The following is a 17,357-nucleotide window of genomic DNA, read 5'->3' on the forward strand; positions in this document are numbered from 1 at the left end:
CTGGAGCTGAAGGACCTGGAGAAGGAGTACACCCTGGCCCGCAGCAGACTGACCCTGGCCCAGCACGACCCCCCCTCAGCCGCCATCGCAGGTAGGTACCCCTCCACCCATAACACTGGCTCATCCACCCAGCCAGTCATTCATCTGGGCAGCAGCCTCGGGGTTAGAGCAGGGTTCCCGCGCTGGTCTTAAAAAGCCTTTAAGTCTAAAATCCAGCAATCCAACTCATAAGGCCTAAAAAGGTCCCAAATTTCAGTTATTCAGTCTAAAAATGAGGTGTTAGGTCTTAAAAATGAGATCCTGCAAGGAAATCAGTCCGACCACGTCTATTTACGCAGAAATGAATCAAGAAGGAACCAAGAAAATGCCAATTCTCTGCCCCAGGGAGAAGTTATTGGCGAACGAAGCTACGGCAGGATGACAAAAAGCTATCGTATGGTGTCGCGAAATTTGAAAATGTTACTTGTTGAAACTTGTAGGAACCCTGAGCCTCGGGGTTAGAGAGGCCGGAGAGAAATCAGAAGGTCGCTGGTTCGTGGCTCAGGAGTGAGCTGCATGTGACCCTTGACCCTGTGTCTAGAGCAAAAAAATAGCCAATTCCAACAATTGATTGACAAGTTGATTGCATGGCAAATAAAACATTATTATTATTATTATTATTATTATTATGATGCCAGATCATTCACGATTGTCAGAGGGTCCATCTCGTTCTTAGCCGGTGTGTGTGGTGCTCAGACGGCAGTGTGAAGACTCCACCCTCACAAGCTGACACAGCTGCTGTTGGTCTCTTACAGGCAGCGCCTCTGCGGTGGAGATGGTGGCCCTGCTGGTCCAAACAGGACTGTTTGACTGCGCCCTCTCTCTCTGCCAGACCTTCAAACTCGCCCTCACGCCCATCTTTGAGGGACTGACCTTCAAGTAAGTTACAAGCTAAAGGTTGTTTTTCGACACTGAGCTCTTATGGGTAAAATATGTATCGTTGGAAAGCCTGATTAGTCACCTTTACAACGAGGTACAACTTGTTTTTTTGGGCCGCTACCCACACGTTTAGCTGTGTTGCTCATTCCAGGAATGCATGATCCTTACAAGTTGTACCTCGTTGTAAAGGTGACTAATCAGGCTTTACAACGGTATAAAATACAATACCAATTGGTATTATTAAGTTTATTATTAAGAGTTTACGTGCAGTAGTAGATAGGCTTCTCTTATGACTCGGTGGTTGTGATGACGGTTTGTTGTCGTCCCCCAGGTGCATCAAGCTACAGTACGGCGGGGAGGAGAGTCAGAACGAAGCCTGGAACTGGCTAGCAGCCAACCAACTGTCAACCGTCGTCACCACCAAAGAGTCCAGGTGGGTTCAGTCACTGAGCACCTCAGTATTAACACACACGTAGAGAGAATGAGTCATGTCGGTTTCTTAACTTAACGTCGTTCTGAATTGATTTCGTCGTCCTTCACAGCGCCACAGATGAGGCCTGGCGGCTACTCGCCTCCTACCTGAAGAAGCACCCTTCCCAGAATGCCCAGCACCACCGCTGCGTCATCAACAAACTGCTGTCGCACGGGGTGCCGCTGCCTGATTGGCTGATCAATGAATACAAGGTGAGAGGGTTGATCAATGAATACAAGGTGAGAGGGTCAGTGGTTAGTAATAGACTACAAGGTGAGAGGGTCAGTGGTTAGTAATAGACTACAAGGTGAGAGAGGGTCAGTGGTTAGTAATAGACTACAAGGTGAGAGGGTCAGTGGTTAGTAATAGACTACAAGGTGAGAGGGTCAGTGGTTAGTAATAGACTACAAGGTGAGAGGGTCAGTGGTTAGTAATAGACTACAAGGTGAGAGGGGGTCAGTGGTCAGTAATAGACTACAAGGTGAGAGGGTCAGTGGTTAGTAATAGACTACAAGGTGAGAGGGGGGTCAGTGGTTAGTAATAGACTACAAGGTGAGAGGGGGTCAGTGGTTAGTAATAGACTACAAGGTGAGAAGGGGTCAGTGGTTAGTAATAGACTACAAGGTGAGAGGGTCAGTAATAGAATACCAGGTGAGGGATATAGGGGTTAGTAAGTAGCTGTCGGTGTGAGCTTGTCTGATGGTAGTATGTGTGGTACGTGTTATAACAGACGTGTTATAACAGACATTGAGTTAGTGGACATTCACAAAATGGCTGACGTGTTTTAAGTGCGGTGGTCGCTGCGTGGCTTAGCTTCCTCAAGCCCCTGGTGACATAACGCTTCATAGAGGCGGCAGGTAGCCTAGTAGCGGGTAGAGAGGCCGGCTAGCGATCAGAAGCTAGCTGCATACATGTGCCCTTGAGCAAGGTACTTAACCCCCTAATTGCTCCAGGGTCGCCGACTATACCAACCTCCAACAATTAACTGACAGATTAACAGTTGTTATTTTGACATAACGTGACCGTAGCATTATAAGGTTCTATCTCCGTTTAGGGCAGTTCAGAGATATTGAGCGTCAAAGTTTTTACATTCCATTATGTTTTGTGAGATGGAACCTTTGTATTTTATTAATTACTAACTAAAACATTTTAAAAACAACACCACACAGGCATTAATAAACACCTAATGGATCAGATTATGTAAAAAACTCAATTTTGACCAACAATTTAGATAGAACCTTATAATTCTCACGTCACGATAATGCTTCCTCTCTCTCAGGGCGTGGACGCTGCTGCCTTGTTGCGTCTCTACCTGAACTTTGACCTCCTGGAGGCGGCGGCTGAGCTGGTGCTGGAGTACGTGGACGCGCTGCTGGGGAAGGGACACCAGTACTTTGGCATCGAGGTAACTAACCCTAACCCAGGAAACCAGACACCAATAACCCAGCATCCAGCATCAAGACTCAATGCAACCAGGGTTCCCACGGGTCCTTGAAATCCTTGAAAGTTTGTGAATTTGAGAAAAAAACTAAAATCAAGGTCTTAAAAGATTTTGAAAATAGACATGGGTCACTGGTGTGATCAGAGCGTGTGTCTCTAAGACCATAGACACCCGTTTATACCACACCATAGAGAAGCTGGAGTCTGGAAGAGACCCAGACACAACCAGCAGTGTGTCTGGACCAGCACCGACGCCATACAATCTATTGACTTAACACTTTGAAACCTGAGACCACGTGCTGTGACTTTATATATTGTGTGTGTGGAAAAGAAGAAAAGAAAGACATGGGTCATTGAAAGTGCTTGAATTCCCCTCTCTCTAAAAAAAATTATATATATATTTTTTTTAAATGTACTTCTTTAGCTCGTCAACTAGTAAATAAGTCTCTGTATTGCTTAACTTTACACACATTTCACAATATATTGTTTTGCTGTGCTGTGGTAGAGAAGGCGAGAGACCATCTAGTGTTCACACATTCAAGCCTCTCTTTTTAATTGTTGTCTGTAAGCGGATAGTTCCTATTATGTTCATTCTCATCTAGATCTGTCTCAAACTATGCCGTGTTGGGTCCTTGAATGTGATGTTTCAGAAGGTGTGGGAACCCTGAGTCAACCAGAAACCAATAACCAAGCATCCAAGATTAAGACTAAATGTAGTCTTAATGGTTCTCCCAGAGATGATATAAATGGATGTTGTGTGTTTGTTTTTCCCAGCGGCCTCTCTCAGCCACGGCACCCTTGGTGTGGCTCCCCTACACCTCCATAGACCAGCTTCTCAAGGCCCTCAACGAGACACAGACCAACATCAGTGTAAGTCCCCAAGCCCTTAGTCTTCTTGTCATCTTGTGTAATGTTTCATTTAGTCCTTCTGCCATTTTGGTGCTGCTAAAAAGGTACACTGATATGAGAGATCCTCCTGTTATTCGGTTAAGTCTGACGTTTAGCAATTTCCGGGTCCAAATAAAAACGTCCCCGCACCAGAGTACCAGTGTACTAAAGCACCAGAGTACCAGTGTACTAAAGCACCAGAGTACCAGTGTACTAAAGCACCAGAGTACCAGTGTACTAAAGCACCAGAGTACCAGTGTACTAAAGCACCAGAGTACCAGTGTACTAAAGCGGTAGAATGACAGTTCAATCCTTTTTTAGACTGGGATCTCTTCATACAACAAGGGACACAGCACTTTCCTGTTTTCCCCATATTGTCAGCGGCTTTGAGCCTCGGAAAAGCGCTATACAAATATAATTAATCATTATTATTACTGCGGCATTTCGAAGAGAGCGCCTCACCCAACATTGGACCCGGAAACATGTCACGACTTAACAACCGAATAGCGATGGAATGAACAGAACATGTTGAGGTCTACTTGTCTTTTTAAGTGTGGCTTGTCCCTGACTCCCCTCAGATATACAACACACTACGAGACAAGCTAGAGGACTACCACAAACTGGTGAACCAGGCGACAAGGCGACGGCTCCAAGCTCATTAAACGGTTGTCTGTCCAGACCGCAGCACTGCCTACCCTGCCCCACTGCCTCTCCAACATGGACCTCTCCCTCTGGCCAATAACAACCCTCTACTTTTACAACCAGAGGAAAGCAGAAGTGAAATAATTGTATTTTTGTTGTTGGTAAATTAATTTAATTAAAAGAAAGTACTCTTAATTTGATTTCACCAGACTTGTTTTGGGAGGGGACATTTTGTGTCCGTCTCATGTCTGGATGTCAGGGAGAGAGGGCTCAAGAATATGGAAATGGGGGGAGGAAAGTGTCTCTCTTACCTACGCATTGCTCTTAAATGTTCTGTAAATATTGTCTGTGTGTGTGCAACAGAACTGGTCACAATTCAGAGGTCTTTTCCCACTTCTCGAATCGGAATGTGTATTTTTTTTATTGAGGTACATGAACTGTAATAATCATTGACGTTTGTTCTTTTGTACTCTGCCTATAAACTTTTGCAACCAGGTTTGTTGTAAATTGTAACGATATTAAAGTGTTCCTTGCTATTGAGTGGTTTTAAATGACTGTCTGACTTACCAATGATGACCTCAGGCAATCACACAAGAATGTTGGAGGCCAAAAAAATTGTCTTACAATTTCCAACAGCAGTATGACATCCTTACTTGTTATGTATAACTCAGTGTTAGCATGTCAAAAGGCCATTCCCACGGTCAAGTTCACCAACGTCGCAAGCCGTCATAGTGACAGTCATAACATCAGTGTCAATTGTATATTTTTTTCCTTCTAAAATTCAGATGCAAAAACAAATTGCAACACTCGTTCAAATATGGCAGCAACTACTATATCTCAATATAAGCTCCCAAACCAATCCTCTGCTTTTAAGTGAAAAGTGCACGGGTCAAATGGTAAGAATTGGGATGCACAGACACACAGCCGGTGGTGAATGTGAGGTACGAGTCTTGGGAGTATTTCATAAAGTCAGAACATGATTCATCTTCAACTTACAGACATACCTGATCTGCCGTACCCAGTCAGGTTGGACCAGCCTGATGGCACCATAACTCACCTGCTGTGTTACCTCACACACCCGTCTGGCAATCAACAACCTGAAATACCATTAATCTAGCTAGGCCAACCATCAGCTACTCTCATAACAATGGGGGTGATTCAATCGTTTTACGGCGAGGGTTTAATGAGGAGGAATGCCAGACTGATTCTGTGGCCAAATCTCCAGTCTTTCCTTGCGTTTACACCACCCTTCTCCTAACGTTCATAGGAGACGGTCAGAGGTTCCTAGAACATTCTTCCGATGCGTTTGAGAAGGAACCAAAGGAAATGAGGAATCAAGACTGAAAGAACAGTTAATCACACCACGCAGGCTGGCTCCAACAACTTATCATACCAGGCCATTACCAGTACCACAGGCAAGCAGCTCAAAGGCTAAAAATAGTCTCCAGTTGTATCCAAAGACAGTCTTACCTGACGTAAAATGATGTAAATGCTCAGCCTACCGATATTGAAAGACACGGTCATACTAACAGTGTTTAGTTTCTATGTAAAACCACCAGACTTGTGATTGCGTATGCTGCTGCTAGCTACTAGGCTAAAGCCCTTGAGCCCCACAGCCCTTCCACCCACTCCTGACTAATGAATACTGCAACATTTCCTTTGCATCATATGAACCATGTACAGTCCCTGGATTACTCATATGTCCCTTTATAAATACTGTTTTCCTGTTTTACTCTCAACATCATGTTTTGCTGTTCTTCTTCTGCATAGGTTTCCTGACCATACCTATTCGGTTGCTAAGTCTGACGTCAAACGTGACGTTTACCAAACCAGAGTACCAGTGTACTAAAGCACCAGAGTACCAGGGTACTAAAGCACCAGAGTACCAGTGTACTAAAGCACCAGTGTACTAAAGCACCAGAGTACCAGAGTACTACAGCACCAGAGTACCAGTGTACTAAAGCACCAGAGTACCAGTGTACTAAAGCACCAGAGTACCAGAGTACTAAAGCACCAGAGTACCAGTGTACTAAAGCACCAGAGTACCAGTGTACTAAAGCACCAGAGTACCAGTGTACTAAAGCACCAGAGTACCAGTGTACTAAAGCACCAGAGTACCAGTGTACTACAGCGGTAGAATGACAGTTCAATAGTTTTTTAGACTGGGATCTATTCATACAAGGGACACAGCACTTTCCTGTTTTTCCCATATTGTCAGCGTCTTTGAGCCTCGGAAAAGCGCTATACAAATATAATGAATTATTATTATTACTGAGGCATTTAGAAGAGAGCGCCTCAGCCAACGTTGGACCCGGAAACACGTCACGACTTAACCCAATATCCCCTCCTAAACTCTTCTGAGGACAGAACCAGAACTACTAAATCAAGTCACTATGCATCAAACCTTCACACTGACGTGACACTCATGTCACGACATGACAAAGGGACTTAACTGAAAAGGCAACTGAACCGGCAAAAGTACAAATAAAAACAGAACAGACATTTATTGTGCCAGAATCTACTGTACATAGTCAGAAACGTAATGCAGTGTACCATGTAATCCTCAGATACTGAAATTACAGCAGCATGTCGTGAATCATACAAAAAAATGCTAAATGGAATGCTTTGGTCAGTAATACTGATTTGTACCATAGGAGGGGAAGGGGGGGAGAAATGCAGTCCAGTCTTATTAACATAATAAACAACCCAAAATGCACTGTAGAATGAGTGAAGGAGAAGAGGTATTATATTACCATAGGAATAAATTGGTATATGGCAAAAAGTACCTACTTTGGTCTACCTGAATTTTCCGTTAACAGGTAAAACCACACAAAAGTCAAAAGTCACTTAAGAGCACTTTTATCTGGGAGTCTCTTACTTGTGTTTTCCAACGTTTTTCCGTCGTATCGTATGTGTGTGTTTATAAAGAAGGCCCCTCTGTCTGTGTGCCTCCATGCTGCGGTGTGTGTGTCTGTCTAGATATATATTATTAAAAAGTGTTAATAGAAGAAGGTGCGTGGGGGAGGGGGGGGGCGGGGTCAGGGGTCAGACAGTGCTTTTGGTGGGCAGCTCCGTGCTGTTGTGCCGCGTCTTCCGCGACGTGCCGTCGTCCCGCGGCCGCGCCTTCTGCAGGTTGGACATGGCGGCCGTCCGCTCGATGTCGATGAAGGCGTACAGCTCCGTGCGCCGCGTGGGCGTGGTGGGCGGCAGCGGCGAGGTGGGTGTGCGGGGCGTGTGGGGGTTGCTGGTGTCCGAGGAGCCCTTGTTGCCCGCGGAGGCAGAGCCGGAGGCGGATGCGCTGGCGCCTCCAGAGGTCGTGGCGCTGTTGTCCATCTCCACCTCGATGTAGTTCAGCTGCCGCGGCGGCTCGGGGCCGAGCGTCTGCGGCCGGCGGAAGTCGAAGTTGAAGACCGACGGGCCCTCGGTGACGCGGCGGCACGCCGTCTCGGGGCGCCGGGCGCTCAGCGGCATCGTCACGTTCTCCGTGTTCACGTAGTTGTGCGAGGGTTCGAGCGCCGCCGACATGGGGTGGGCCGAGAGGGGGTGGGCCGACAGGGGGTGGGAGTAGGAGTGATGCAGGAGGCTGTGGTGGTGGTGGTGGTTGTAGCCGTTGAGGGAGGGCGTCTTGAGGCCGCCTTGACGCCCCCCGCCGCTGTTGTTCTCCTCCTCCGAGCTGAGCTTGCGGGCCTCCCACACGGGCGGCAGGGCCGGGAGGTTCTCGTAGTCCAGCAGCGCGGTCCTCCGCTGGGCAGAGTTGTTGACATTCTGAGTGTCGGGGGTGAGTGGGGGCGGGCGCTGGCGGCGGGGGGCCGTCAATGGGGCAGCGTTCGAGGAGGAGCCGTTGGAGTGTGTGTGGGGGGTCTGGCCCTGGGGCCCTAGGGCCTCCGTGGCGGCACAGGGTGTGTCCGTATGGCCGTTGGTCTCCCCGGGTTCGCCGTCCTCCTCGTCGTCTCCTCCCTCTTCCCCGTCCCCGCTCGGATGCTTCCCCTTGGCCATGAGCTGCTTCTGCACGGGCGTGGGGCCCAGCACGAAGCGAACGCCCCCCTGGGGCTCCAGCACCACCTGGGGCTCGGGAGGCTGGGGCTGGGGCTGGGAGGAGTGAGCCAGGGGCAGAGGCTCGATCGGGGCCCGCGGAGGCGGCGGGGTGGGGGGGCACTGGGGCGAGCCGGGGCTGTCCAGAGGACTCGGGCAGGCCAGGGGGCTGGGCTGGTCGTCCAGCAGGCCCGTCGTGTTCACGTAGGTGTGGACCTGCAGTCAGAGACGGAGAGATACGGTCAGTCAACATCATCTAGTCCCTACAGATGATGATAGATTCTAGTCCCTACTTCTGTTGTAGCTATATTTTCACAGTCTTGATTCCATCTGCTTTACTGAATTTTACACGACTTTAATTTGTTAGCAATATATTTTATGTTTTTTTTTATGTTTTATGGTAGAAAAACGTTTTTTAATGAGATTTTTAAGGATTCTGAGGGAGCTCTGAAAAGTACGTCTCACTCCATGCGTGCTCACCGCAAGCTGTCATCTAGTCCCTACTTCCAACTACTTTGACAGTGACAGCCACAGAGGACTGTGCCGATCGAGGGCGTGTCTTACCGCGTCGTCAGCCACTAGCAGGGGGTGCGTGGACTCCTCTCCCACGGAGGGCAGGCGAGTGCTGGCCACAGACGGGTGGCGGGTGGAGGGGGCGTCGCCCACGGAGGGGATCCGGGTGATGCCGTTAGGGACTGTCGGGACCGAGTAGCCCTGAGCTGCACAGAGGGAGGGGGAGAGGGGGGGGGTCAGTCACTCACCTCTCACAACAGTAAGTGTGTGTGTGTCTCTCACCAGTAGGTGTGTGTGTGTGTGTGTGTGTCTCTCACCAGTAGGTGTGTGTGTGGGAGTGTGTGTGTGTGTGTGTGTGGGAGTGTGTGTCTCTCACCAGTAGGTGTGTGTGTGTGTGTGTGTGTGTCTCTCACCAGTAGGTGTGTGTGTGTGTGTGTGTGTGTGTGTCTCTCACCAGTGTGTGTGTGTGTGTGTGTGTGTGTGTGAGTGTGTGTGTGTCTCTCACCAGTGTGTGTGTGTGTGTGTGTGTGTGTGTGTGTGTATCTCACCAGTAGGTGTGTGTGTGTGTGTGTAGGAGTGTGTGTCTCTCACCAGTAGGTGTGTGTGTGGCCTGGTGGTGGTGGGTCTCCAGCACGGCCTCCTCCACCACGCTGATGCTGTGGCTGTGCATCACCTCCTGCAGCATGTTGAAGATCTCCTCCGCCCGCACGCACTTGAAGGCAAAGATCCCTAAAGCACCACAAACACTCAATATCAGAGCAGTCCTGTTTGTGCTGACTTTGTTAAAACCCTTTCCTGGCTGCTTCTGCTCTTGTCTCCCTCTCTTTCTTCACCTCCACCTTCTCTTTATGAGAGGGACACTAGCTGGATAGGCGAAGGCGCTCACTTGGACAGATCAGGAGACAAGGACAAAGAAAGCACTTGGGGGAAAAGCTTTTATAGGATATGTAGACGCTGCGAGAAACACACAACGACAACTACGGCAGCACAGCAGGGACATACCAACAACATGGCTCCCGTCAAACAGCAAGAACACACTGCACGAGGAGGAACACCCACGGCGGTTTACGGTTTACTATTCCCTCTCCACACAACACTTCACAGACACTGGAGGGAGTTGCGGCAATGAATACTGTGCCGTTGGTGGTCACAGTATTATCTCAACATTGCAGGAGGTCGGGTAACACAGCAAGCCTGACTTACCGAAACCCAAGAACACCCAGAAACCCTCCCAAACCCCCAGCTCTCTCTCTCGCCACCACCTCATCCTTTTGAAAGCATGTGGTCCAAAGATAATGGGCACAGACATTGGTGTCACGGGTGTGGCATCATCATCAACATTGCATTCATCTACAACAACATCGGTCCATAAGACATCGACCATGATGGTCAGACCACTGATGAAGAGACCTGGGGGGTATTCCATCAACGTCCCTAAAGGAAAATCCTGGCATATTTTTAAGAAGTCTCGCGAGACCTGTCAGAATAAACCTGGATTTTCCTTTAGCGATGTTGATGGAATACCCCCCTGCTGAAATCTAGTGTTAAAGTGTGTTTTTGTTGTGTTTTATGTGTGTTCTCTGCATTGTTATATAGCCATGTACGGTTTATTAGTCAATTGTTATAAATAAAATAAAACATTATAAATATATATTTATTTTCCTTTTTATTGTCAGTAAATGCTTCTACTACAATATTCCTGGCCCACAAATGCAAATGAGCTTGACTGCCAATTTGAGTGCGACATACTCATTGTGTTAATTAATTCGGTTGTTAAGTCAATAGCAAGTCAATAGCAATTTCCGGGTCCAAATAAAAAATTCCGCGCACCAGAGTACTAAAGCACCAGAGTACCAGTGTACTAAAGCACCAGAGTACCAGTGTACTAAAGCACCAGAGTACCAGTGTACTAAAGCACCAGAGTACCAGTGTACTAAAGCACCAGAGTACCAGTGTACTAAAGCACCAGAGTACCAGAGTACTAAAGCACCAGAGTACCAGTGTACTAAAGCACCAGAGTACCAGTGTACTAAAGCACCAGAGTACCAGTGTACTAAAGCACCAGAGTACCAGTGTACTAAAGCACCAGAGTACCAGTGTACTAAAGCACCAGAGTACCAGTGTACTAAAGCACCAGAGTACTAAAGCGGTAGAATGACAGTTCAATCGTTTTTTAGACTGGGATCTCTTCATACAACAAGGGACGCAGCACTTTCCCCTTTTTCCCATATCGTCAGCGTCTTTGAGCCTCGGAAAAGCGCTATATAAATATAATTAATTATTATTATTACGGCGGCATTTCGAAGAGCGCGCCTCAGCCAACGTTGGACCCAGAAACACGTCACGACTTAACAACCGAACAAGTGTGGTGGTGAACTACTTCACCATGACTGGGGGTGACAGGACCCCTACAGTGGGCGGAGCCTCACTTACCCTGTCCGGTCTGGCAGCGACGGCCGCTCTCGAAGGAGAAGAGGTTGGAGTCGTAGCCATAGCGACGCAGGCACAGGTAGGGCCACCTGACGTCGTCACGGCGATGGGTGTGGAGGACCAGCTCAGCGTCGGTCAGCTCCATAACGCCAGAGCCCAGCTCGTTCCCATCGTCGTCTACGTTTATTACCTGACAACCACAGAAGAACCACACTCAGTTGTTAACCACAGAACCACCACACTAAGTTACCACAGTTACAGTTAAGACACTAAGTTGTCAACCGATACAAAGTATTTTTTTCCACCCATTCATTTGAGGTGTATAGATTCTTGTTTCCAAGTACATGTGGCAAAATATAGAACAACATGGAGCATAGGCTCAGGTTCACATTAGACCACATTAAAAGTATGAAAATGTCAGAAAACATTATTTTACTGAAACAAAACCTTCAAATGGACAGACAGGCATCAGCATATGCTTACATCCTCATTCTCTGCCAGACCATACTCCCCCACAATGCAAATGTACTTAAAATTGGATATGAACATTAGAACCATTATTCCCACATATGACTTAACAGACCATGGTAAAGACTAAAGACCTACCTTAAATTTGCTTTGATGATTATCTGGGATTGAATCTTTCTCTGGACAGCTTAGACAGCTACCCATGGCGTCTTCAGAGCACCATCCGATTTCTGAAACGATACAGTAACGAAGTGGTGAAAGTTCAGCAATGATTATAGGTTATAGGGTGGGTCAAAACATCATATGAATAATATGCATTATTAGGCCCACATTCAGCTCAGAGAGGGGCTACTCACCTAGATCCAGCCACCAGGGTCCCTGGTCCCATCCTCAGCGGCTGCAGGAGGACTCTCATGCTGAAACTGCCAACAGAACCCGTAGCTAGTAGGCCTGGACACAGACAGGTGACTTAACAGTTAGCTACATGAATGAATGAATGGTCTTTATTGTCATTAATATAGTACAGGTACCACACAATGAAATTTAGGAGGGGGGGCTCCCCTGGTGCTAGGAAAAAGACAAAAAGGGCCACGGTAAAATAAAAAAGGGAAAAGAGCTGGTTTACATAAATAAAGGCTATATACACTATCTACTATACTATACAAATAAAACACTGTGCTGTACTCTATGCTATGCTATACCTATTCTAACATTTCCTATCTCTGAACCTTATGTACCCGAGGGTTGTCATATTGCACATAGTGTTATTGCACATTCATTTAAAGTGTCGCAGTTTGCAGGTTTGAAATGTTCACATTTGTGTTTAATGATTACAATCTAGTAGCTGCCATCAAATTGTCTAGATTGTCCAGGGCCTAGAAGAACCTCGGTCTTTGCTGTGTTCAGGTGACTTAACAGTTAGACACATTTCACTAGTAGATCGACTTTTTATTATTGTGTATTATTATCGGGCCCAATGTCAATGAAACAGGCTAATTGGCCAATAATCTCGCTTGCTACTAACACACACACGTAGCTAACCAGCAGCCTTGTATCAGACAGACAGCGACAGACCAGCTCACTATCATCTGTTTACGAATGACTGAGTACGCTCAGGGAGGTGCCGCTACACCGGGCTGGAGAGAGATAGCAACATGTAACTGTTAATCACATAACTAACTACACGTAAGTATCCAACACAGCTACATAACTAATCAAACGGTTAAATCAATTGCCAATATAGCAGCTAGCTAATTACCCTGCATGCATCAGACAGGCGTGTCGTTAAGGTTAACTAATTAGCCAGCTAGCCTCTCTGCGCTGGGCTGAATAAGAAGCTATGTAGCCCGACGAGGCTATGGAGCTAGCTGCTAGCTCCTCCATCCCGTCAGATCAAATGATGACACATAATAAACGCACGTTTATAGCTAAGAAAAATGCGTTATTAAGATAGGAAACACTTACGAGGCGCTGAACATATAACGACAGTTTGGTTTTTTCCAACTTTTCAGACGCAATGGAGAAGCGTTAGCCTGTTAGCACGTTAGCCTGTTAGCACGACCACCATCTTTCCTGCTCGAGCGCCAAAAAAACAACAATCACAACTCCTCTCAGAACCGAGCCGCCTTCATGTTTACGACCGAGAAAGGCAACGAAAAGTGTCCTAAACGCGAGAACGATCCTTAACGTGTCAATGTAGATGAAGAGAAACGTCCAGTTAGATGTTTTTGGTCCGTTAGAAGCGCTAGTTTACCTCAGATCTCACCGTGTTGAGTTAGGGTTAGGGTTAGCTAGCCTCCTGGCTGAATCACAGCGACTTGGCTCCGAGTCCCAGGCGAAGAATCTCCAATGTGGTTGAATGTGGGGCGCACTGCGCATGCGCGGGGGTGGATGAGTTTTTTGGGGGGGATGAGCCTCTCCTATGAGGATGAATTAATGACATGTAACTGTATGTATGGTAGGTTTACACATGTAACATGTGAGTTACACCTGGTTTATTAGTTTTGGAGTTGTGTGTAAAGATAATGTACACATGTAACATATGAGTTTTGGAGTTGCAAAAAAAGATTAGCAAGCATGTCATTTATTTTGAGAATAAATTCAACAACACTTGCAAGAACCACAATATCTGTATATAGTACAATTTACAATGATTAGGAGCCTTGAAAGGCGCCCATAAATAAAATTTATTATTATTATTAGTAGTAGTAGTACTACTAGTAGTAGTAGTAGTAGTAGTAGTAGTAGTAGTAGTAGTAGTAGTAGTAGTAGTAGTAGTAGTAGTATTATTATTATTATTATTAGTAGTAGTAGTAGTAGTAGTAGTACTAGTAGTATTATTATTATTATTATTATTATTATTAGTAGTAGTAGTAGTAGTAGTAGTATTATTATTATTATTAGTAGTAGTAGTACTACTAGTAGTAGTAGTAGTAGTAGTAGTAGTATTATTATTATTAGTAGTAGTATTAGTAGTAGTAGTAGTAGTAGTAGTAGTAGTAGTAGTATTATTAGTAGTAGTAGTAGTATTATTATTATTATTATTATTATTATTAGTAGTAGTAGTAGTAGTAGTAGTATTAGTAGTAGTAGTAGTAGTAGTAGTAGTAGTAGTAGTAGTAGCAGTAGCAGTAGCAGTAGTAGTAGTAGTAGCAGTAGCAGTAGCAGTAGCAGTAGCAGTAGTAGTAGTAGTAGTAGTAGTAGTAGTAGTAGTAGTAGTAGTAGTAGTAGCAGTAGCAGTAGTAGTAGTAGTAGTAGTAGTAGTAGTAGTAGTAGTATCTTTAGATGTGGAGACCTGCACCTCTCTATCAAGCACTGTAACAGACTTACAGTATCACAATCAATTCCCCAGAAATATGTCATTGCTATAGGCTGCTGTGTGTCATAAACATTTCACTTTTTAAAAAGATAGTTGACGACGCCTCCACTCTATTATTCTGTAACTTCATAAATCTCTCCATTGGGCATACCAGTTCATACTAGTTCCAATCCATTTGATCTAATCCACATACACACATTACAGTATCCACAACTGCTGCTTGACAGTTAATTAGCTTACTCTGAATATTACTGTCATTAACTTGGTTGTCCACAACATGATATCTATCAATAGTCCCTGGGGTGAAAACATCAAGTCATTGAATTGTTAAAAATGATATTGGTGTGCTGCACATAATCTTAACATTTACATCACCTTTGACATTTTGGGCATTTAGCAGACGCCTTATTCCAAAGCGACTTACAATCAATACATTTGACTAAGCAAGTGAATCATCAATCCACCAGTCGTAGCAGGAAGAGTAATCCAGCTCAGGGTCTGTATGATGGCATGGTAGACATGCCCGGTCACGTCTCTTCACAACACTGGCTCCCCGCTGGTGGAATGAGCTTCCCATGGCTGTCAGAACTGCAGAGTCACTACCCATCTTCTGTCTGAGACTGAAGACCCATCTCTTCAGGTTACACCTGCTCCTCCTGAGACTTCTACTACCCCCCAGCACTGCGTCTCCTGAAGACACCCGCTTTTCTACTGTGTCCCCTAAAAACTTCTATTTGCCTCCCTTGTACTGTCTCTCTGTTTCTCCAGTGTCTAATTTTTATTTTATTTTTTTAAAAGGTTAGGTTTAGAAGAAGGTGATAGAAGGTTTTTCCTACTATCAATGGCCCCGGGCCTGACCCTGAATTTGGGGAACTTTAAGTAAAACTTTGGAAACGATGTCGCTGGGATTTCTTGGCGTCCTCAAGTGTAGGGAGGGCTTGATTCTGATCAGCAGGTGGTGAAACAACATTTCCATTTTGGATAAAGACAACTTCCTCTTGAACCAAGCAGGCAGATATCAGTGAGATAGTTCTCATAACCTGACTCACCATTATCCCACTGAACAGATTCACAATTCCACTCTGGGTTTCAACACAGACAGAATCTGGATCTGACCCTGATGATGAATCTGACTGATCAGATCTCGTAGTCAGGGCCGTCCCAACGCATAAACAGACTAAGCAGTCACTTAGGGCCACAACCACTAGAGGGGGCCATACTTTTAAAAAACTGTTTTTTGTTTTTGTTTTTTGGAGGACTGATAATAATAATAACTTGGATTTGTATAGCGCCTTTCATAAAACCCAAGGACGCTTTACAATTCTAGGGGAAAATGGGCAGACAGACAAAACAGAAAAACAAAACAGAAAAACAGAAACACAGAAACAGTGACTAGGGGCCAAAGGCCTTGGTGAACAGACAGACTAGGGGCCAAAGGCCTTGGTGAACAGATGTGTTTTAAGGGCTGATTTGAAGGAGTCCAGGGTGGGGGCGTTGCGGAACACTATGGGGAGAGAGTTCCAGAGGGTGGGAGCGGCCACGCTGAAGGCTCTGTCCCCAAAGGTCCGTAGGTTGGTGCGGGGGGTGGACAGCAGGCCCATACTGATGTTGGATGGTGGTGAAAGGATGGACAGCTATAGTTTCTACAGTAGCCTGTTGTTTTGTTGTTAACATAGTTAACCATTTTGTAGTGTTCACTTTATTTATTTGGAATATTTTGTACTTTATATTGGTTGTTCATTGCTATTTATTTGTCAAAATATTTTTGTGTTTATTAGTGTTCATTTGTCATTGTCTTTACTTGTATACCTTGTTATGTGCAAGTTTGTTGCTTTTATAAGTTGAAAATGTTGACTTTTATAGTTATTTAACTTCTCAAATGTTATGTACATCTGGCTCCCCAACCCCCCAGTCGTTTATACACCCGTCAATCCAAAACTCCAACCCTCCTACAAAACGTCTGTTTGTGTCTGTGTGTGTGTGGCGCGGGGGCCACATGAAAAATCTTGCTTAGGGCCACAAAAGTGCTAGGGCCGGCCCTGCTCGTAATAGGCACTGGCAGCACTCCAGTTGAGGGGGGATGAGGAGGGATGAGGGGGGATGGCATCCCACCTGAAATAAAAACGGTCAAAATCATCCCCCTTTTATTTACAGCAAGCATAACAAAAAAATCGCTATTATGGCGATGTGCTGTGCCTATGCTAGACCGTTCCTCAGTCCAGTGCGCTTCATCATCCCCCTTCTAAAACTGCCACCCCCCTTTCCATCCCTTATGTCATTTTATCAATGAACGTGGTATTACTTCTATTTCAACATTTAGTTTTGCGCATATTGAGTAAAATACTGTGGGCGAGGGGGGGGGGGCACGCACACATGCAATGACATTTTTACCACCAAGTCACTGACGCTGTGGAGATGCTAAAATTGTCCCCATTATGATAAAATCTACCATCCCCCCTGATCTTCTTTTACAACTTGACTACTGGGCGCTTGACCATCTTATCTGCGAAGAGGTGATGAAGAGGAAGATGAAGAGGTAGATGAAGAGGTGATGAAGAGGTAGATGAGGAGGTAGATGAAGAGGTGATGAAGAGGAAGATGAAGAGGAAGAGGAAGATGAAGAGGAGGATGAAGAGGAAGATGAAGAGGAAGATGAAGAGGTAGATGAAGAGGGAGATGAAGAGGTAGATGAAGAGGTGATGAAGATGAAGATGAAGAGGTAGATGAAGAGGAAGA

At 45.8% G+C, this 17,357-nt stretch overlaps 2 protein-coding genes across 2 annotated transcripts in view; one reads left to right on the forward strand and one right to left on the reverse strand.

Annotated features, from left to right (window-relative positions):
- nup160 (nucleoporin 160) overlaps positions 1-4,666 on the forward strand; it is a gene marked incomplete at its 5' end in the record, with an annotated part of 33,538 nt that extends 28,872 nt beyond the window's left edge. Inside the window, 7 exons of the mRNA XM_080544787.1 lie at positions 1-91; positions 795-918; positions 1,250-1,351; positions 1,461-1,602; positions 2,670-2,795; positions 3,605-3,700; positions 4,297-4,666. The exon at positions 1-91 is cut by the window's left edge and continues 20 nt beyond it. Of these exons, the coding sequence (XP_080400913.1) occupies positions 1-91; positions 795-918; positions 1,250-1,351; positions 1,461-1,602; positions 2,670-2,795; positions 3,605-3,700; positions 4,297-4,380 (765 nt within the window). The 3' untranslated portion in view covers positions 4,381-4,666. The remainder of the gene's footprint in view (positions 92-794; positions 919-1,249; positions 1,352-1,460; positions 1,603-2,669; positions 2,796-3,604; positions 3,701-4,296) is intronic.
- Positions 4,667-6,964: 2,298 nt separating this feature from the next.
- frs2b (fibroblast growth factor receptor substrate 2b) lies at positions 6,965-12,255 on the reverse strand. Its single transcript, XM_080545042.1, has 6 exons — positions 12,160-12,255; positions 11,942-12,033; positions 11,339-11,525; positions 9,497-9,634; positions 8,957-9,111; positions 6,965-8,608 (listed from the first exon to the last, which is right to left on the reverse strand). The coding sequence occupies exons 2-6, from the start codon at positions 12,005-12,007 to the stop codon at positions 7,406-7,408; spliced, it is 1,749 nt and encodes a 582-aa protein (XP_080401168.1). The 5' UTR covers positions 12,008-12,033; positions 12,160-12,255; the 3' UTR covers positions 6,965-7,405.
- Between the last annotated feature and the right edge of the window lie 5,102 nt (positions 12,256-17,357).

This window comes from Nansenia antarctica (assembly GCF_963989245.1).
Source record: "Nansenia antarctica genome assembly, chromosome: 14".
NCBI classification, from domain to species: domain Eukaryota; kingdom Metazoa; phylum Chordata; class Actinopteri; order Argentiniformes; family Microstomatidae; genus Nansenia; species Nansenia antarctica.